This window comes from Chelonoidis abingdonii, chromosome 3 (genome assembly GCF_003597395.2).
Source record: "Chelonoidis abingdonii isolate Lonesome George chromosome 3, CheloAbing_2.0, whole genome shotgun sequence".
Lineage (NCBI taxonomy): Eukaryota > Metazoa > Chordata > Testudines > Testudinidae > Chelonoidis > Chelonoidis abingdonii.
Window position 1 is genome coordinate 112,628,065 of NC_133771.1, and position 23,366 is coordinate 112,651,430.

The 23,366-nt window shown below is 42.3% G+C and overlaps 1 protein-coding gene across 9 annotated transcripts in view; it reads right to left on the reverse strand.

The window, feature by feature from the left end:
- HIVEP2 (HIVEP zinc finger 2) overlaps positions 1-23,366 on the reverse strand; it is a 217,229-nt gene that overhangs the window by 16,652 nt on the left and 177,211 nt on the right. For all 9 annotated transcript variants that reach the window (XM_032794879.2, XM_032794836.2, XM_075064007.1 and 6 more), the window contains 3 exons: positions 8,382-8,426; positions 1,404-6,995; positions 422-576 (listed from right to left, as the gene is read on the reverse strand). In XM_032794879.2, coding sequence (XP_032650770.1) covers positions 422-576; positions 1,404-6,785 — 5,537 coding nt within the window. In that variant the 5' untranslated portion in view covers positions 6,786-6,995; positions 8,382-8,426. The remainder of the gene's footprint in view (positions 1-421; positions 577-1,403; positions 6,996-8,381; positions 8,427-23,366) is intronic.

The following is a 23,366-nucleotide window of genomic DNA, read 5'->3' on the forward strand; positions in this document are numbered from 1 at the left end:
TAAGAGAAATGACAATTCAGTAATGCTTTCTATGTATATAGAAAGTATAGTTGTACTAATGGCACAGGTGCTTGAACTAGAGGTGTTGGGGATGCTGCCGCACCCCCTGGCTTGAAGAGGTTTCCATCATATACAGGGTTTAGAGTTTGGTTCAATGGCTCTCAGCACCCCCACTATACAAATTGTTCCAGCACCCTTGGCTAATGGCAAAGCAGAGCTGGAAGTAAGTACACAGGCTTTACTGTGTTTCCTAATATCTTGTTGCACGACTGACATATAAACAGGAGATGCACAGGGAGCTACAAAACATGGCATGAGCCCAGAAGGCTGTTAATTTCCCTAATCCATCTATGTTCAAGTTCAAATCTGTTTAATCTGAAATGACAGGCTTGGTTTGATATTTCCAGCTGCATTTTCTTACCCTCCTTCAAAGATTTTAATTCGTACTGGCTCAGTCTGTTTGGACGCAATGTCTTTATCTCCATGACTTTCTCCTTTTACTCTTTCTTTTATAATACTCCCCACTACTTTCTTTTCAAGTTTGCTGCCAAACAAGAAGAATGGTTCATGTTTCATCTGTGGAAGAAAGTCAATCAGTGTTATTACAGTCTGGAACACAGAATAAATGCACACTTCATTTCAAGTAGTTTAAACATTCTGGGATGAATTCAGCTCTGAGTTTGGATGCAATTCCATGAAGCCAATTAATTTGGCTCTTTACGTCTGGTGAGAGATGGGGGAGGAGCAGAACAGGCACATTTTAAAGGAGCGTTATCTGGTGATACAGCAAAAGCATCACCACATCATGCTGGCCAATCATGGCTATGGTATGCTGATCACTTGGGACCAAATCTGGAGGTCCTTATTCAGTTGTTATTCAGTCTTTACTCAGGTAACTCCCATTAATGTCAATATTTGTTACCAGAAAAAGGCTGGAGTAAAAACTAAATGACCCATGTGAAATAAGGCCCTCAAATGTCCTGCTCTTCTATTGTCTTCCACTGTCACCGAAATCATACTCTGAATCAGCTGTCAGAGCACGCAGGGGAAGAACAGGGGTCAAGAGCCATGGCCCTAGAATGCTCTCCCAGAGTATGTTGTACCTTTTGATTTTCCAATGTGGATAGTTTTAAAAGTGACAAAGAGGTACATAGGATAATCATATAGGCTTAAACAGGACATATTTGCTTTGAACCTTTATTTAACTTTTCAGGGATGATGCATTTTCTGTTCAAAACATTAGAAAAGCTGTAATAGATACAATTTTTACTTATTACTGAGAATTGCAACTGTCAAATATCAGCTTTTCATTACCCTTACGTTGACTTATGCATCATAATTTATTTCAATTTTTGGTTTGGTGTGAGGTCTAGATGAAAGGGGTTTTTTAACTTATTGTTTACCTGAGCAAACTGTTTCCATGCACTTGATGAGGTCAGTTTACCAGCTCCAGGTCTATGCATAGCAGCCAAAGAATAAATTTCTGCGGTGTTTTTCTGCTTGGACCTTAGAAGTGCTAGAGTAGTCTTCGTATTTAACCCTGATGGGTTTGGGTTACATGAACTAATGCACCATGAAGCATAAACTGAAGATTTGAGGGTTGCTTGTTGAATGTAACTGGGCTTGGTGTAGTTTAAGAAACACCAGCTCACAGTAGTAGTAGTGCGTAGACTAGGGAACTGGAAGATCTGCTGAAAATCTGCTCCATCTGTTAGGAGGATGGTTGAGCGAGCTGCTTTCCCGCTTGGATTGGATGCCATCTGGACCAACACACCAGTAGGCAATTTCTGCTGTTGCAGTTGTTCTTCTGTCTGAATTTCTCCTGATGGCAGTGAAGACCTCTGTGGGCTCATGCTCATATCTGATGCTGTTTCATCCACATCCAGTTCTTCTGGTGACTCTCTTCCTTCAGAAGGGCCACTTGACTTGTGCCCTGGAGATGCTGAATCAAAACTGGAAAGCTTTTCCCTGCTCAGAAAAGGATCAGCTGTTGGTATGTTGGCAGATGGGAAGTCTTGAGATGATGAGGACGATGATGGTGAAGAGGATGTCATGGATGGCACACTTTCCTTTGGCTCAGTAGCACAGCTCTGCCTAACTAGCTGAGGCTTTTGTAGTCTGGGAAAATCCTTCTTTATATCTGAATTAGTCAACTCTACTGCACTGAGCTCCTCAACAATCTGTCCATACATTTTTTCTTCTTTGACCCTTTTCTGCTGCTTAGTCTCCATAAAGAGCTCCAAGCTGCTTGCTGGTGAAAGCATTCGTTTGCTTCCTCCCAGGGTAGAGGCAGTGTCAGAACTGGATGTCAGACACAATGGGATTGAGGATTCTAAGTCAAGTGGTAAAGTCTGTGGTACTTTCCACAAAGGATATTTTTCTAACCCACCATTCTGGCCTAATAGCTGGGCTATGTTAAATCCTAGTCCTTGCATGGCTGCACTTGTTGATAATGTTCTTTGGGAAACTGTCTCATCCACTTTGCAAATGACAATAGCAGGGCTGTTGTTCTGTGCAAGTATCTGGGAAATGCTTGTATACATGACACTACCATAAGATGGCACATGGGTCTGAATCCTGACAGGAACAACTGTTCCTGGTAAAGATTGTACAGATCCATCATTCGGGGAGTCAAAACCTGTCTGTAGATGCTGATCAGAGGAGGTATCTGCTGACTTAATACTAGGGTCTGGCAGGTACTTAGCATTTTTCGAATACTGCCCAGATGTTCCTGAGTAACAAGGGTATGTTCGCTCTTTCGCATGCATGTATTCAGCCGGTTTCTTTCCAATATGCTCTTGAGTGTGCTCCTGGTGATAACTAGGATGAATTTCTGTTTGGAAAGGTTGTTTGACATATGCTTTTTGTAACTGCTGTACAAAATGATGTGGTAAGTTTCTCTGTAAAGGTTCTGCACATGACTGCCATAAGACAGGTTGCTGAGCTGGTAAGGGAACCATACTGACAGCAGGATATTGAAACTGAAACAAGGCATTGGGAATGGGGGGAAATGGAACCTTTTCTTGATGTGCAAATAGGTGCTGTTGCTCTGCTGGATATTTGTTTGAAATATAAGGTGCTTGTTGAATCAAGGGATTCCTTAAAATGTCCTGATTGTCTGCAAGGATGGCATGTTGCTGGGCAAGCTGTACGCCAGAACCAACAGCCTGCTTTCCAGAGTCATCTGCCTGAATGGGCTGAAGCACAGAGGTGGGAGAATGATGCCAAGCAACTTGGGAAGAGCGAAGACCAGCATGTATGTGTTCCATCTGCTCTTGCTTTATATTTTGTTCCACACTTTGATCAGTCTGTGGAATCTCTAGGAATCCACTAAAAGAAGCCTGACGGACCAGAAAGCATTTCTTCCTTTCTCGTGATGGAGATAATCCTGCAGAAGGTGCCCCAGCTGCTGAAGCATGAGACAGATTCCCATAATCAAAGGATTTACTTCGTATCTCCGGGATTTCAGCAGCATGGGGACAAGGCATCTGTTCAGACGAGCAACGTCTCATTTCCTTCTGTTGGTGATGCCCAGGGACAGAAAGTGAGTAAGCACCAGCTGGAACAGTTAAAAACTCGGACTGTTTTCCAAACTCATCCTGTTTGGAAGGCATGATGAACTTGGTATTTTCTTCCCTTTCAAAGGACATCGAAAAACTTGAACTATGGGACAAATTACTTTCTTGGCTAGGGCTGTGAGAGAGGCTTGTGCCGGTGGATTCAAAGCTGGACTCTCCAGAGGAGTGCTCCATGTCAGCAAGCCGTAAGCGTTTCTTTTTGGGTGGTAATTTTTCTGCTGGGAGTTGAGAAAGAGTTTCACTTCTTTGCGGCCACTGGAATTCTTCAGCAGGTCTTTCCTGCTCTTTAGTCTGAACTTCTTTATCTTTCTCAGGTTTATCTGGTTCCTCTGTAACACGGATCTCAGGTACTTGTATGTTATGCTGGCGAACCAGTCTGGGCTGCATATGGTATGGCTGTGGCTGTTGAGATGGAGACGGTTTATTCACACTGTCAGCATTTTCTGTTTGCTGAGCCCGCTCTGGGCTCACTGGGGACTCAGAAATCTCACTCTCACAGGTTTCAGACAGCGAGTAGGTTTTATCCTGCAGGCAAGCAATATGTTCTGTAGATTCAGACCTTTCAAATGAGTTTGGCCTGCTCAATGAGTTTGTATGCTGAATGACAGAGATGACATTTCCAGGGGGTTTTCTGTTCAGTGACTCTGCTGTCTTTTCTTGTTCTGCAGCTATAGGTGACTCTTCTAATGAAGCTGATAGGCTTCCAGATTGCAAGTGAGGTCTAGAGATTTCAAAACGCTCTGCATGACAATGGGCAGCATTATCCCATGTGCTTCTTGGCCCTTCCTGAATTTGGGGTTTGGGATCAAAATCTGAAGGCAGCATCCCCACTGGGGTGCCAGTACCACTGCTGCAAAGCATGGCAACATCCTCCTCATCCCCAACACTTTTCTCTTTTCTGCGTTTTCTGTTTTCGAATGTGGTTCCGTATACAGACAGCACTGGCTGTGATTGTCCAAATGAATCAACAAAGTACTCCCCTCCTTGTTTTATCCCGCCCGAGCATGGCAAGTCTCGGTAGTTCAGCTTTTGAGTTTCAAATTCTTCCCATTTTCTGTAGTGCTTTCCACAAGCATCATAGTCATAGAAGGTTCTCTCACCTGCTATCAATTTCTTCTCCTTCAAGGATGACCCCTTTTCACCACCTGTTGACCTGCTGGAAGCAACAAGGATATTTTTTCCTGTTCTCCCATGGTAGTCTGGATCTGAGTGCCCCTCCTGCACTGAGGGCAGCTCAAAGGCAGCTTGTCTTCTTAACATCCTCTGATGGGATATTCCTACTGTCCCAGGATAAAACACATCATCTGAACCTGTCATTCTCTCATCAAAGGAATGGCTTCCTCTCAAAGATGAGGGAACACCTAAATTGGTTGCAGAAGATGTTGGCATGGAGTTACTTCTAATAAGTGGAGAAGCATCTACTGGAGGCTCTACAAGTCCAGGTGTGTCACCCTGCTGACTTAATGGGTAAAGGTTCAGTTCATTTTTGATGGATGATGTTGTAGTCTGGGATTGTTTGGACTCTGTATTGCTACTACTGAAGAGTTGGGTAGATGTAATAGTGCTCAGTTTACTGGGATCAATGAGTGCGTCTTTATTTGGAGTTAGATGAGAAATATGTTCTTCAAGCATCTTGATGTCTAATCTGGTGTTCACCAGAGGTAGTGGCTGCTCCACTCTGTCCTTTTTACCCATTAAATTGTGTTCCTGATTGGCTGTTGCTACTGTTAGTGCTGTCCTTTGACTAATCCGATAGAATTTCCCAAAGATTATTTCTTCATAAGACTTTGCGTTAGTATTTGGAGGGCTTATTTGTTGCTCTGTACTTTCTGAGCGGGAAAAGTAACCAGAATCAGTGCTTCCTTTGCTATGTGGGCTCAAAAGATTTAGTGACTGCTCAGAGTCTTGCCCTTTTTTCTCTGACAGTCTTAGTGCAAGTCGCTGTTTAACTGTATGAGAGTCATCAGACTTCGTACTTAAGGATGGGTTTTGTAACATGTCAGATCCAATGTACTGTGAACTCTCACTGGGTAACTGAATCCCACTTTTAGGGATAATCAAAATGGGCACTTTCATTGGGCCTCCCAATGATTCATCTATGGACGAGTGAAAGTTACTTCTGCTAGCAATGTCCAGTGGCATCTGTGGGACTGGGCTCAGTTTGTCAGAACTTTCCACAAGCAATGAGGTCTCATCATCTGTGTCTGTGCTCTGCTCACCATCTGAATGTATTTCGGCTTCCACATCAATAAAACTGGCATCTAGGTCCAATTTAGATACTGCTGACTCTGTGAAAGGTACTAATCCTGCTTTAATTGCATGGGCATGTGATTTCCTGTGCTTGTATAAATTGCTCTTTGTCTTAAAAGAGAAACCACAAGGAACACAAGGGTATGGCCGTTCCCCAGTGTGGGACCTAATATGTTTTTTAAGTACACTAGGTTTGGCACAAGCCCTGCTACAGTAAGGACAAATATATTTGCCAGGCTTTTTGGGTTTGTGCTCTTTCTTGTGAGCATCATCTGATTGTTCTACCGATTTCTGAGAATATTGGCTATAAGCAGGGTTCAAACTTGAAATCTTCTTTCTAGAGAAACCTCCACTGTGGCCGTGCAAGTGGAAAGGAAATATGTCCTCTGAGGCAACTGATTGCAAGTGGCCAGGAAACTGCCATGTGTGGCCTTCCAAGCTCTGATGTGGCTTTATGTTGCGCAAGAATCCTTGTGGCAATGAATGCTGGGGAAAAGAAAGTGAATGTTGACATGAGTAGGGACTTGGCCGATGCTGTGGATATTGCTTCTCTGTGACTTGCTGCCCAACTTCACCGGATGAGCCGAGTTTCCCAGAACTAAAAAGTTGTGCTGATGCTGTGTTTCCGATTTGCTCATGATCTGTTTCTGGTTGTCTCTGTATTTCTTGATTGCCAAACGTGCTCATCTTAATAACAGCTGAGTGTTCTTGCCTCCATCTAGTTGGTACTTCAGCAGTTTCTCCAGACCTTGAGGTAGCTTTTTGCCCTATAGCTGTGTCCCCAGAGTCCATTTTGTTACACAAAGTCTTAAGTGCTAGTTCACTTGAAAGCTGTGCAGACACATGGAGTGTGTCCAATGCTGTGCTTCTTAAAGTTTTGTTGCTCCCATTTTTCCAGAGCCTTTGCACAGACTTCTCTTTCTCTTTTGAACTTTCCACACAGTAGTCTATAGGCATTAGATTTGAGTGTGTATGCTAATACAATGATCATACAATTCTGTTCATGGCAGGAACTTTCCCAAACAGTTTCTCATGCATTTGCAAGGAGTCAGTATGGCATTTGAACATTTTCCATTGTAAGTGTTGAGATGCAGAATGATCCAGAGAGAGATCTGTTGATCTTCTATAGCGAAGTCCTTTTCAGCCCTTCCACAACAATGCAGTTACCTGTAAGAGAAGAAAATAAAAACATGCAGATTAGTACAAGTGGGTAATCACCACATGAGCAATTTCATTTGTTTCACAATTATCAAAAGGAAGAGCGATGAATACAAAAATGTAAGAATATTGTAGTAATTTGCATTTGTATTATACCTTTCTTCCAAGTTTATTAAGGGACTTTACTAACATTAATTAAGCTTCACAAAACCCATGGTCAGGAGCGAGAACAGGGAATGTGTGGACAGAGAATGAACAGGTTAAGAAGACAACTGAAGGTCACATACCAAGTCAGTGAAAGAACTAGGACTAGAAACCAGGGGCGTAAGTTTTTAAAAATGATAAATAACTTTAGGTGCCATATTTCAACAAAAAAACTTCAAAAACAGACTTCAAAGAGAAACTGCTGAGCTACAATTCATTTGCAAACTTAACACCATCAATTTGGGCTTGAATAGGGACTGGGAGTGGCTGGCTCACTACAAAAGCAATTTTCCCTCTCTTGGTATTGACACCTCCTCATCAATTATTGGGAGCAGATTACATCCACCCTGACTAAATTGGCCTTCAACACTGGTTCTCCATTTGTAAGGTAACTCCCTTCTCTTCATGTGCCAATATATATTTATGCCTGTATCTGTAATTTTCATCCATGTATCTGAAAAAGGTTTTTTAATCCATGAAGGCTTATGCACCCAAAAATCAGTTACTCTTTAAGGTGCCACGGGACTCCTCATGGTCTTTATGAGATGAGTCCTAACTCTCAATAACCTGCTCTCATCACTAGATCACATAATTGCCTTGTGCAAGAAAATGTAGATTACTGCCTTTAACATTATTTTTAAACAGTCGACAGTAAATAAATGTTACATAATTTTTTTTAAAAAAGCATTTAAAATATAAGCTAAAACACTACAGTGTAACCTTTTAGTCAGTGTATGTTTCTAGAGAAGAATTATTGATGACAACAGTAGTCTAAAAACTACATTTATGACACTTAAGCATGTCATATTTAAAAGTATTTTAGAACTGCATGGTATCTAACCAGGTTTCAGCACTTGATATGCTTAAGTACCACAGTTGTGTGTGTAAATAAGTAAAGCTCAGGAGCCTGATTTATGCACCCAGGCAGAGTGCTTGAATTGGAAGAAAAATGCACCATCTCTGCTGGCATATTATCAGAACATACAGTATATTTCCAGGATGAAACAGGGCTAAGGAAAAAGGGAGTCAGGATTCCACACCAGATGGAAGATGAAGGGAAGAAGCTGACAGAATGTATTTTATTTCTATGGCTGAAGGATTGCACCTGAGTTGAAAAAAAATTGGCAAAGAGCAGGGAAGTGGGACAGGATAGGAGAGATGTAATTTTGTTTTCCATAATAAAAATGTTACCTGCATCTTCTAGACATCTAATACACATGTCTGTCTTGAATATTCCTGTGAAAGAAACAAATGCAGTTAGGAGAAAGTCTTGAAATATATAACTGGCACTGGACAGAGATATGGTAACTTCCTATCGTGCAAAGCAGTGCCTGACAAATCCATTTGGCCATCCCCTAGTCATGAGCGAGAAGCTTCCCCTGGAGAGTTGGAGGCCTGAGCCTGATAACTCTCAGTGTCCAGACTGTGGCTAGAACCACAAAGCAACAACTGTATTTTAATAAAGAATGTTAGCACAGTTTTAAGAGATTTTTCGATGCAGATAGGGAGACCCATGTTAAAAAATCCAAGTTATTCTGAGATCCATATTTTTTTCAGAATAATTAAAAAAATTCTTTCACCCACGCTCTAAAACTAGCATATAGTCTAATTAGGAGGATTATCTGTAGCCTAATTCGTCTAGCATGGTTCTCAGAAAAAAAAAATCCCTTTTCATTTTTATCAGAGAAACAATTCTAGTTACAGATTAGCAACAACTTTTAAATATGACCACTGCTAGCACAGTTAACAATTTGTTTTTGATGCTGTAAACTATGTATTACTAAACTAAATGGAAAGGCCTACTACTTTACTAACATATTTTTGAAACCTACTTTTCATATTTTCATGTGCAATCTCTTCACCTCAACTTCCATGGTGAACACTGATGTGCCAAGTCAAATCAGCAAGACTTCTATGACAAATACCTTATTTATACTGCTCTGCACAGAGAAGTATATTATCTAACACGAAGAAACGACCAATATTTCAAGCTAAAGAACTGATAATAATGACGCATGTTTTCTTTAATACCTTTGGCAGGACTTTGCTCCCACTGGAATTATTGAGATGAGCCCACCTACAATGATAAGAAACTGTACTGCAAGCTAAGTAGAGCGCATCATTTGCCTTGCATTGTAAGGTCCTCTCTGGAAGTGGACCAAGCCCAGGTTTTCCTATCATAATGTCGAAATATAGCCAAGCCATCAAACCACATTAGTGCACAATCGTCTCATTTCATTTTACATCATTGAAAATGTCGATCATGAAAAGATTACTGAGAAACTGGGAACTGTATTTTTGTCAAATCAAGAATTTAGCACTTTTACGGAAGCATTATTCCCTCTCACTCCTTTTTCAAGGATGCCCCTGTTCTGCTATATACAAGGCACAAATATTCATTTGACTATGGAGTACCTGAAATGTCATAACTAGAGCAAGTTATTAAGTGGCTGTACTAGAAAGCATTAAAATAAAATTTGGTAAATCACAGTTCTCGGTGCTTCCCAGCTTGTAGTTCATATTACAATCCTTGTAAATGAACAAATTGAAAGTTTATATATTTCCTGAGTTCCTGACACAGAAAAACTCTTACTGACTCCGAAGTACGTTAGACCTGCTCAGTATTAAGGCTTATTTGTGTGTGCTGCTCTGACAGCATAAAGCTGCACTAAAACCACTGTACCTGGCCCCTGGAGAATTTTTACTCCATAGGGCAATACTTAGCATAGAGCTGCTGTACTGGCTGCTTCAGGACCCTTGTATTTATGCAGGGGGCATTGGCAGAGTCCTCAGGTTTCTCTAGTTTCTGCCAACCAGCCTCAGAAGTAACGGAGCACAAAGGCCAACTTTGAGTTGAGTATGGTCTGCAACTGAGGATCTGATCATAAGTGAAGATCTACCTCAGGATTGGACACCTGGCAGCGAATAGTAATAGAATGCTTTTGGCATAACCTCCCTTCCCCCAATTCCCTCTGCTCTGCCAATGATACCCACATCAACAGCCATTTGTTGATTGAATATTGTTACCATATGATGGCTTTAGGTGGCTCATGATGAGTTTGGCGGTCATATTCCAGATCCCAGTAGACAAAAGTCGCTATGGCAACATGCCACAATACAGCCGAACCTGAAGTCCTCACTAATTAAGACAAAATCAGAGCTAAGTTAGGTCTGAAAAAGTGGGCTCAACAATTGGCACTAATCAGCAGCCTATGAATTCAAGAACTGCATGGGCAAGGAAACTGTTCTTCTCACATCTGTACCTTAGAGCTGAGGTGCATTAGGGGTCCAGTTTGTGGAAGTTGTAAAATTGTCTGAACCTGGATAAACAGATGGATTCTGTCTCTGGGGTTGTCAGTATGGCACCTTTCATGAGCTCTACATTCACACACAGAAAACCAAAACAAAACAAAGATGTATCGTTTACAAATTTCTTATGCACCGTAGATGATAATCTAATCACAAGGGGAATTCCGTTTCTCCAGTCTTCAACCTATATTTATTAAGAACACAGTGAAGATGCCCAGATATCTGAGCTTTATGATAACATTTACCCCTTCACAGATTTTTTACTTTATAGTCCCAACATTTTTGGGTTAGGAGATTCTTCTGATTATGGTTTTGTCGCTGGCATCCTACCTGACAATTTGAATGTTTCTGGCTATGCATGCAAATACTTGTGCTCGTCACTTGCACTTGGCAAAGTTTTGTATTATTTCAGAATAGAAGAATGTTTGTGCCTTTGCTGCAGTTCTGAAGGAACACCATGGAATCCTTTTGCACATACAATTTAAAGAAAGTAGCTCAGTTTAACTGAAGTAACCATATTCTCTTTAATCTACCAGCTCTTGTATTTGAGTATTTTTGAGTGCTGTAGTTATCTTTTCACCATAGAAAACACTATCCCAATTTATTCATTTGTTTAATTCCATCATAGTCAATTTGATTTCTGTATTTTATCTTATTTTATTGAATTCAGTTGCTGTTCTCCAAAGCGATCCATTACATTAGAGGCATTCCACAGCATTGTTGCTTTGAAATGCAATGAAATATTAAGAATCCTGAAAACATTTGTAAGTTAAAATGAGCTGGGCTAATCTTCACAGTGTTTCATAAAATCTCATTTCATAATATTTTTGCCTTTTCATGCATGTACAAAATAAACATTGCTTTACTGAGGATGCTAACAAAATATATATTTGATTGTACACTTGTCATTAAACAAACATACCTGAATTACAGCTGCCAGAGGGGAGAATCTTAGAGCCCAGTCTTTCAATCTGATCAGTGTGGGCACACACTTTTGCCTGTGGGAATTCCCAACAAAGTCATGAGTTTAGGGGACTGCATGCACTAGCAGATCCAATTACAAGCTCAGTGTCATAGAGATTGAAGCAACAACTCTGAAATACTTAAGACTCTCTGGAATCCCAGGACTGCATGCTGGTTCCAGGATTTTATTCCTAATTATTTGTGTATACAATTTTGTGTGCATAGTAATTTGTGGGTTCTAAGGCCAGATTTTGTATTTGTAAAAGCAGCATTGGCATATCATCTAACTTTCTAACAGGCACGTTCCATATATTTAGAGTTGTTATTAAAATTTGCTTCAAATTTTGCATAACATTTTGGAATTTTCAGGCTGAAAGTTGAATAGCTGTACACTTTTGTTAATATTTATAAAACTGATTATTTTGTTTCTACTTAGGTTTTGCCCAGCTCATTTCAGCCTTGTTGTGCTCAAGGAATTATATCACAAATGACTAAACAGAAGATGCTGAATGGCTCAGATGATTAGGGAACAGTCCAAATCCCATTAAAGTAGATGAAGAGGCCCCTATTTACTTCAGTGCAGAGCCTTTTACCTCTAAGCCACTGAAGTCAGTGCTGATTGAAAGAAAGATTACCTGAGAACAGATATGTATGTATACAATAAGTTGGTCTCCATTTAGTACTCAGTAGACAGGTGTCAATTTCAGAAAATCCATCTCAACTTGCAGCACTATGCACCCTTGTTGGAAGTTTCATTATAAAGATATAAAGGCCTCTAAGGCACTGAAGTCAGGGCTGACTAAAGGAGGGAGGGGAGGGCGGTTGGCTTACAGGAAAGTAGAGTGAACTACCATTCTGCACTTGCTCAGCCTATAGCTGAACTGCTCCTTACTACTGATCAGGCTTCATGAGTCATAGGAGCAAGGGGTAGGCTGGGGTAGGTGTGACAGTGCAGTGCTGCCGACTGGGAGAGCAGCCTGAGGCAGACGCCTCCAGCTGGCATGATATTCCAGGCAGGACTGAATTTCCATTACACAGAACTTAAAGAGACAATGATCTGAAGTCATTCCATTTTTTTTTTCCAGGCGCCCCCGACTGACCTCACCAAGGCCGGCCAGCAGCACCCACGTCTGCCCAAGCGCCCCCGACCGACCTCACTGAGGCCAGCCAGGAGCACCCATGGGACGACGATGATGGATATCAATCATACTGCACTGTCTGCCGTCTGCAAGGCAAGGCAAGGGGATGCTGCTGTGTAGCGCTGCAGTACTGCGTCTGCCAGCATTATCCAGTAGACATATGGTGACAGTGAAAAAAGGCGAGAAACGATTTTTTTCTGTTGCTTTCACAGGGGCGAGGGGGGTTGACGACATGTACCCAGGACCACCCGCGACAATGTTTTTGCTACATCAGGCACTGGGAGCTCAACCCAGAATTCAAATGGTTGGCGGAGACTGTGGGAACTGTGGGATAGCTACAGTCGTCAGTCGCCCCTCCCTCCATGAAAGCAACTGCAGACAATCATTTCGAGCCATTTTTACATGCAGACTCCATACCACGGCAAGCATGGAGCCCGTTCAGCTCACCACAGCAGATATGAGCATTGTAAACACCTCACGCATTATCATGCAGTTTATGCAGAACCAGAAGCTGAAAAACCAGGCAAGGAGGCGATGGCAGTGCGGTGACGAGAGTGATGAGGACATGGACAGAGACTTCTCTCAAAGTGTGGGCCCAGGCAATGTGGACATCATGGTGTTAATGGGGCAGGTTCATGCCGTGGAACGCCAATTCTGGGCCCGTGAAACAAGCACAGACTGGTGGGATCGCATAGTGTTGCAGGTCTGGGATGATTCCCAGTGGCTGTGAAACTTTTGCACGTGTAAGAGCACTTTCATGGAACTCTGTGACTTGCTTTCCCCTTCCCTGAACCACAAGAATACCAAGATGAGAGCAGCCCTCACAGTTCACAAGTGAGTGGCGATAGCCCTCTGGAAGCTTGCAACGCCAGACAGCTACCAGTCAGTCGGGAATCAATTTGGAGTGGGCAAATCTGCTGTGGGGGCTGCTGTGATGCAAGTAGCCAACGGGATCACAGAGCTGCTGCTATCAAGGGTAGTGACTCTGGGAAATGTGCAGGTCATAGTGGATGGCTTTGCTGCAGTGGGATTCCCTAATTGTGGTAGGGCAATAGACGGAACCCATACCCCTATCTTGGGACTGGACTACCAAGGCAGCCAGTACATAAACTGCCAGGGGTACTTTTCAATGGTGCTGCAAGCATTGGTGGATCACAAGGACGTTTCACCAACATCAACATGGAATGGCCAGGAAAAGTTCATGACACTCGCATCTTCAGGAACTCTGGTCTGTTTAAACGGCTGCACAAAGGGAATTACTTCCCAGCCCAGAAAATAACTGTTGGGGATGTTGAAATGCCTGTAGTTATCCTGGGGGACCCAGCCTACCCCTTAATGCCCTGGCTCATGAAGCCGTACACAGGCACCCTGGATAGTAGTAAGGAGCTGTTCAACTGTAGGCTGAGCAAGTGCAGAATGGTGATAGAGTGTGCATTCAGACATTTGAAGGGTCACTGGCACAGTTTACTGACTCGCTCAGACCTCAGCAGAACCAATATCCCCATTGTTATTGCTGTTTGCTGTGTGTTCCATAATCTCCGTGAGAGTAAGGGGGAGACATTTATGGCGAGGTGGGAGGTTGAGGCAAATCTCCTGGTGGCCGATTACGTGCAGCCAGACACCAGGGCGATTAGAAGAGCACACCAGGAAGCACTGCGCACCAGAGAAGCTTTGAAAACCAGTTTCATGACTGGCCAGGGTACTATGTGACTGTTCTATTTGTTACTCCCTGATGAAAACCCACCCCCTTGGTTGACTCAAAAAATCCCTGTAAGCAAACCACCCTTCCCCCTTCGATCACAGATTAGAAATAAAGTCACTAACATTTAAAAACCATGTGTCCTTTATTAATTGATTATAAAAATAGGGAGATAACTCACAAGGTAGCCCAGGTGGGGTGGGGAAGGAGGGAAGGAAAAGGCCAGTTCAAAACTTGTTGAATGACAGCCTTCTGTCCACTGGGGTGGAGTGGTTGGGTGCCCGGAGCCTACTCCCCTCTCCCTGCGTTCTTGTGTATCTGGATGAGGAGGCGGCTATGGAACATGGGGAGGAGGGAGGGCAGTTAAACAGGGGCTGCAGTGGCAGTCTCTCCAGCTGACATTCCTGAACCCCACCAGACGCTGCATCATGACCATTTGTTCCCGCAGTAGCCCTAGCGTTGCTTCATGCATCCTCTGATCTTCCTGCCGCCACCTCTCCTCACGTTCATTGGCTGCTTTCCTGTCCTGTGCTATTGTGTCCCTCCACCCTTTCTGCTGAGCTCTTTCAATGCGGGATGCCTGCTTGAGCTCAGAGAACATTTCATCATGCATGCGTTTTTTTAGCTGCCTTATCTGAGATAGCCTTTGGGACAGAGGAGGGAGGCTTGAAACATTTGCAGCTGCAGGAGGAAAAAAAGGGAGAGAAGTATTTAACAAAATACATTTTACATAACAATGGTTATACTCTTTCACGGTGAACAACACTATTCACATTAGATAGCACATGTGATTTTGGTACAAGATCATTTTTTGCATCTTATATTGAGTGCCTGTGGCTTTGGTGTTTAGACATCAAACATGCCGGGCAACAGAATACAGCTCGCAGGCGGCCATGGTGAGCCACCGTCTTTCGGCTTCTGCAACCTTCATAGCAGCAGTGCCCTTCTTTCCCATTCCAAGCAAAGCCCGTTGAGTTGTCCATATAGGGCTGTGGGTTTTGTGTTAACGTGCAGCAGCAGAAACGAAACTACGCCCCCCATCCATTTCTCCGGGATGATCGCTTTAATCCTTCCCCCACCGCACCGTGTGGCTGGTATCAGGGAAGATCCCTGCTAGCCAAATGCGAAGAGCTCAGCGCCAATGCCCCCTCCTCTCCGCTCCCCGGCTTGGCTAACTGCAGAGAGGATTTCTTTCAGCCACAGGCAAACGGTCTGAGGATAACACAGAGAGATAATGAACGGATGTTGCTTGAATGCCAGCAAACACCGGGACCATACGCTGCCAGGCATTGTCATGCAATGATATCAGATTACTTGCTACTAGCATGGCGTGGTCAAGTGTCCTACCATGGAGGACGGAATAAGACTGCTCTCCCCAGAAATCTTCTGGAAAGAGTACCTCCAGAAGAGCTTCATTGAGATGTCCCTGGAGGATTTCCGCTCCATCCCCAGACACAGTAACAGACTTTTCCAGTAGCTGTACTGGCCATGAATGCATCCCAAGTCCTCAGGGCAAATCAATCATTAAAACACGCTTGTTTTTAAACCATGTTTTATATTTACAAAAGGTACACTCACCAAAGTTCCCTTCTACGGCTTCATGGTCAGGGATACTGCCTTGGGAGGGTATTTCAGTCAGGGTGAGAAAAAGATCCTGGCTGTTAGGGAGAATGGTGTGCTCCTCCTCCTCATCTTCCCCATTCGCAAAATCCTCAGGCATGGCAACTGAAAGTACCCCATCATTGGAGTCCAAGGACAGAGGTGGGGTAGTGGTGGCGGCCCCTCCTAGAATTGCCTGCAGCTCAGCATAGAAACAATATGTCTGCGGCTGTCCCGGAGCGTCCGTTTGATTCTTTGGTTTTCTGGTATGCTTGTCTCAGCTACTTAAGTTTCACGCAGCACTGTGCTGAGTCCCTGTTATGGCCTCTGTCCATCATGGCCTTGGAGATTTTTTCAAATGTTTTGGCATTCTATCTTTTGGAAGGGAGTTCTGATAGCACAGATTCGTCTCCCCATACAGTGATCAGATGCAGTACCTCCTGTAAGGTCCATGCTGGAGCTCTTTTTCGATTCTGGGACTGACTGGATGGTCACCTGTGCTGATCAGCTCTCCACGCTGGGCAAACAGGAAATGAAATTCAAAAGTTCGCGGGGCTTTTCTTGTCTACCTGGCCAGTGCATCCAAGTTCAGATTGCTGTCCAGAGCGGTCACAATGGTGCACTGTGGGATAGCTCCTGGAGGCCAATACCGTCAAATTGTGTCCACACTAACCCTAATTCGAACCAGCAATGTCGATTTCAGCGCTTCTCCCCTCATCAGGGAGGATACAGAAATTGATTTTAAGAGCCATTTATGTTGACAAAAATGGCTTTGTTGTGTGGATGGGTGCAGGGTTAATTAAATTTAATGCTGCTAAATTTGATCTAAACTTGTAGTGCAGACCAGGCCTTGGATGTGATCCCTCCAAATTAGGGATCAGGCACATTGCCATGGCAGCGAAGAGTCCTGTGGCACCTTATAGACTAACAGATGTATTGGAGCATGAGCTTTCGTGGGTGAATACCCACTTCGTCCGATGCTGAATCCGACGAAGTGGGTATTTACCCACGAAAGCTCATGCTCCAATACGTCTGTTAGTCTATAAGATGCCACAGGACTCTTTGCTGCTTTTACAGATCCAGACTAATACGGCTACCCCTCTGATGTTTATTGCCATGGCAGCGTGGGGAGGTTTATATCCATTCTGTGGGCATGATCCAAAGCCCATTTAAGTCTACAGAAGTCTTTACATTGACTTTAAGGGGCTGTGGACACAAGCATGAGGATTTATTTGAAAACTTCTAGAGAAAGAGCCAAATTATTTCAATGGCATCTTAAGTTAAGGGCCAAACTCTTCCCTAAATCACACTACTGTGAATCTGAAGCCATTAACATTAAAGCCACAGAGGTAACTCCAGATTTACACTGTGTAACTCAGAGCAGAATCTGGTCCTTATTTAGCGTTAAATTGTAACAAATAATGGTTTGAAGTTAACTGCTGTGACCTGGAAATAGACGAATCCACCACCTCCAGAATGTTCACAAAGAAAAAGTGAACAGCACATTGTACTAAATCTTGAGATGCTTGGTTGCAGGGAGATGTAGATTTTTGGTGGTTATTGGATCCTGCCTGGTATTATAGATGCTCACAGTCCAGCTGCAGCCAAACACACAATACTTGCTAAATTAAATATCACAAATATAATTTTAAAAGTATAGCTGCCACTCTCGCTAAAAAAAAACCCTTTAAACTTAAATTGAGGGTATTTTAAGAAGTCATACTACAGCAGACCTGCTTTACCATTGACCTTTTCACTATAATGACAAGGATTGCTCACTCAAAGTACATCACTATTTCCTTCCCCAGCATCACACATAATGTACACATTACTACCGGATGGAAAATATGTATAAAAAAAGCATACACGTTGCCAAAGTCCAACTGAACACAGACTTATTTCCACAGGATGATTGCTCAAAAAAAAAAAAATCTACATAAGAGCCAAATTCATCTTAAACACTTCCTTTATTGGTAAAAGTTCCCAAACTAACCACAGTTCTTCTCCTTGAATTGAACAATTAACTGCTATCAGAGAGATGGCAAAATAGCCTGCAGTATACACACAACCTTGTCAGTCAATTAACAGCTCGTTGATCTTTCTGATCACATTACTTTTAAAAGAGGGGGTAAATATTTTGCATCTGATTCCCTAATCTAGCCATGCAGACCACTCTGGAACAGTTCCCCTGAGGTATTTGAGACTGTCAGATTTAAAAATTTTATTAAAATAAATGTTTGAAATGAAATATACACTTAACGGTCCTGGTTGACCATGTTCCAAAAAGGACATATTGAATCTATCTGTATACATAGCAGAAAAACTGGGATTATGCAGACATGCAGCTAAATGAGAGAATTGTGTAAATTGTTAATCTTCTCCCATGGCTACTTATTTCCCTTGAGAATAAGTTAAAGCATGAAAATTGATGGGTAAAACATCAATAATTGCCCATGTGCACTTTTAAAAGTTCTGTTGGAACAACTGCAGATTTGATAGACATGAGTCATCAGTGGGATTTTTATAACAACGCAAATCCTAATAATACTGGCTAACTCAAACTTGTGGAAAATAGGGACTCATGTAGCATATTCCACTATATGTACTTGGAAGAGAAGGGAAAGAATTAAAAAAAAAAAACGCTAAATGCAGAGAAATATGTTAATCTGAGAGAAATTTCCCACTTTTCAAGTGACAGATGAAATAAATGCATGAATTTAGTGGCAATTCTGAAGGTCAAAAGAAAGGAGAACCAAAATGTTAGTGTATAAACAATACATACTTGTTCTCTAAATTACCAGCACTTGACATACATTAAAGAGGGCAACCAATATGTTAAAGAGTTTAGACTGATAATGTTAGCAGAATGGATTTATGAATGTTACAGATTTTCATATCTCTAAATTTCTCATATAAATACTGAAATGGTTGTTAATTTTCACCAAAAAAACCAAACCAAACCAAACCAAACCAAACCAATCATTGCAAATTGGGCAAGGGTGAAGTTTCAATATTTCTATCGGGGAAAGCAATGTCTGTATTCTGGTAAAGTTTCTCTCCTGTAAAACAGTGAGTATTCCCAAATTTTACCCAAAATTTTTTTACAATTTATTTGTGGAAATATAGCATAATTTTTAGAGCAAAAATATATAGAAATATATGAAGTGAAATCACATTTAAAATTTTTTTAAACAGAGATAATTGCTGTATTTTAATGGAAGTGAGATTTTTTTAAACTAAAAATTATCCATTAGCAAAGATAACTGTATAATTTAAAAACATCTATGCCACCTCTCATTCCATGTATCAAAATAAGCAATTCACATTTCACACTAAATTACTGATGCCTGATCCTACAAACACTTAGTCATCTAACTAGACCTACTAACTTGAACAGAACTCATCACATGAGTATGAACTACACCTGTGAATAAATGTTTGCAGAATCTGGTCCTCCATTCACCTTTTCACATAGTACCAATCATTGTGTACAATCTTATTTTAAATCTTAGGGTTGTTTACTAAATCCTGAGCTCGCTGTCTATAAAAATAAGAGTATTTGCACACTTGGGACTAATCCTATTCCCACTGAGTTTTTCTGTTGTTTCCATGTTCACCTACAGGGGCCAAGAAGGGAATTTACTCCCCCTACTTTTCCTCCCAAATGTATACTGGGGTTTTTTTGGTCTCCTTCCTCTGAAGTGATGGCCACAGCTGGAGATGGGACAGTGGACAGAACCAAAGCTCTGAGGTGACACGAAGCATTCTCTGTCTCATGTGCGAAGAGCTTCAAAACGATCTTATAAAACTGGACGGCTGGGCAACAAAATGGCAGATGAAATTCAGTGTTGATCAATGCAAAGTAATGAACATTGGAAAACATAATCCCAACCATACATATAAAACGGTGGGGTCTAAATTAGCTGTTACCACTCAAGAAAGAGATCTTGGAGTCATGGATAGTTCTCTGAAAACATCCACTCAATGTGCAGCAGCAATCAAAAAAGCAAACAGAATGTTAGGAACCATTAAGAAAGGGATAGATAATAAGACAGAAAATATCATATTGCCTCTGTATAAATCCATGGTACACCCACATCTTGAATACTGCGTGCAGATGTGGTCGCCTCGTCTCAAAAAAGATATACTGGAATTGGAAAAGGTTCAGCAAAGGGCAGCAAAAAATGATCAGTGGTATGGAACTACTGCTGTACAAGGAGAGATTAATAAGATGGGGACTTTTCAACTTAGAAAAGAGACGACTAAGGGGGAATTTGATTGAGGTCTATAAAATCATGACTGGTGTGGAGAAGGTAAATAAGGAAGTGTTATTTACTCCACATAACAGAAGAACTAGGGGTCACTAAATGAAATTAATAAGCAGCAGGTTAAAGTCAATCAAAAGGAAGCATTTTTTCACACAACACACAGTCAACCTGTGGCCAAACCTTTACATTGTGCCCCCCACTCTCAGCAGGCACCAGTCATCTCTGGCAGAAGCACCCATCCCCACCATTTCAGAGCAGGGCAGAAGCCCTGAGCTCCCCCTCGCCAAGTCTGGTAGGTGGAGAATGCGGTGGGAGTCTCCGGGAGCCGTACTTTAACTGTAAAAGAGCCACAGGCAGTGCAGTTTGGCCACCCCTGGTATATATCATCGTAGCAACATTTTAGGGTATCCTGATGCATGAATTGCTGCAAGCCAGCATGTACAACAGTCAGTTGTGTATCGTCTACTGCAACTGTACTCCTCATTTGAAATAAACATCCTAGACATTAAGTAAAAATGTACAGACCTTTCAAGGTACGAAACCAGGTAAACACAGTATTTTACTGTTTGAAGTTAAGCAGATTTCTAAACTACATCAGACAAAAACAGAACATTAACCAGCACTATTAACTAACGTGAGTGCCACTTTTTAGAGGACATGCACAGGAAAATGAGCACTCTCTGTTATAACCTAGCCCCATCCCTACCACCCTCCTGGACAGTCAACAGTCTATTGGAAATGTACCCAAATGCCTGGTCCCACACAGGGAACACTCTAAGGCAACATCCCTTGTACTCAGTCAAGTTAAGCTGATTTACACCAGCTTAGGATCTTCCCCTTACTTATATAATGCTTTTGATCCACAGACCTCACAGTGCTTTTCAAATGAAAGTAAATATCATCCTTCCCACTTTAGAACAGGGAAATTGAGGCACAGACCCATGAAGTGACACAGCAGGTCAGTGGCAGAACTAGGAATAGCACATATATAGTGCTTTGTATCCTCACAACTCTGTACAAATACTAATTAGTTAATATTCTTTGGGACAGAGTCGCTGTGTTGCCAACAAAAAGCACATACTCTATTTTAATTAGACTCTGCTGCTGTGTTTTAGCACTCAGAACACCTAAAAGAACTAATTAGCTTGCTTATTTAGATACACCCTCCACCCCCACCCCATCTGCAACATTTTAGGACACCCTGTTCACTTGGAGATGGTGAATCACTGCAAGCTAGCATGCCCAATTGGTTCCTCAAAAGACACAAAAGGTGTAAAAATAGCTCTTGCAGATGAAGTAAGAACAGCGTCAGCAGCCAGATGAGTGTGGGTGATCAGATAAGGGTCTGTTGTTGCAAAGGGCAAATATTAAGAGAATGCTTGTCTTTTTTTATTAAGCTTTGTTCTTCCTACTTGAAATAAGCCATTTGCAATGCATAATAAATGACAACACCTGACAAGCTCTACTCCTATAATTGCAAGTTTCATACAGACTCAGGAAGCAGTTTGAATGTAACTGAATGTACACTGAAGGTGTCACTAAATATAAATAAAATAAATAAATGAGCCAAATACAAAGCCTAAAAATAGCCAGGACTACCCACCACGTATGACCTTGTGTGTCTATTGGGCAAGTCTAACACCAACTTTATTTGTTTTAAAAACAATCCTACCTTTATGCAAAACAGCTTCCTCTTTCTAAATTTAACTTGAGAACATGAGCTATACTAAAGGAAAAAAATAAAAAAAGCCCACAGTTCTGAAAGTTGCTGCTTTTCACTCAGAGCACTGAGAGGCTGGCGAAGAACTAGTATGTGACAAGACAGCATAGAAAACACCCAGAGAATTTATACTCTTAACATCTCACAGGAAATAGCCAACAGCTCTTTATCAAAAGTTCCCAATGGACAGTCAATTAGAATATGAAATAGATTCAGAAAAACATAACTGTGCACTTGAAACAATACTTCCCTTTTGCTCATCAAGCACAGGCACGTTTAAACACTGTAGCGTGGCCATTTTACAAATATATTTCATCACACTGTTTCAAGTGGAGGAGGGTGGATCAAACCCTGGACCTTAAGCACCAAGCCCACTATCACTTGAACTAAAGAAGCCTTTACCTGTGAGAAAATAGAAGGCCAAATACTCACTAGGATTAGTTACTAGAGGAGGACATAATCAAATGCAGTAGACCAGTGAATGGCCAATCCTGAAAAAACACGGTTACTCACCTTTGTAACTGTTGTTCTTCGAGATGTGTTGCTCATATCCATTCCAGTTAGGTGTACGCGCCGCGCGTGCACATTCATCGGAAGGCTTTTACCCTAGCAACTCTAGTGGGCCGGCAGGTCGTCCCCTAGAGTGGCGCCGCCATAGCGGGTAATATATACCCCTGCCGACCCGCCCGCTCCTCAGTTCCTTCTTGCCGGCTACTCCGACAGTGGGGAAGGAGGGCGGGTGTGGAATGGATATGAGCAACACATCTCGAAGAACAACAGTTACAAAGGTGAGTAACCGTGTTTCTTCTTCGAGTGAATGCTCATATCCATTCCACTTAGGTGGATTCCCAAGCCCTTAATTGTAGGCGTGGGGTCGGAGTGAAAAAATGGCAGAATGGTAAAACTGCGGAAGCCAAAAGGCTGCAGTATCTTCCCTTGGACTGTGAGCCAGAGCATAATGCGAAGCAGAGGGTATGGAACCGAGGACGCATTGGAGCTGCGCGATAGATCGATCTGTAGGTACACGATTAGCAAGGCGCAGATGAAGCTGACCCTGGTTAGAAACGCATGGTGATGTTGGCTGGGGATAATGTGAGCCAAATCATAACAAGTGCGGGTGCCGTCATCACCCAAGATGAGATCCTCCTGAGAGAAACAGGTAGGCCCTTTCTTTGGACTGCTAACTGGCGACAGATGAGTTGGAGCGTGTTAACAAATGGTTTGTCGCTCAACACAATAAAGCGAGCGCCTCTAAGCAGATGTCCAGGAGTGCAAATTGTTTGTCCCCGTCACATTGAATGTAGTAACATGAAAGGCCGAAACACTTAGGAGAAAGCCGGTGTAGACGTAAACTGCCCCTGTCTTTGTTAACAAAAAGTATGGTGGAACCACCATAATTCCCTGAAGGCTGAAGACTCGTCTGGCAATGTAATGGCTACGAGAAGCTGTCTTCCCAAGACAGGTATAGGTCAGTGACAG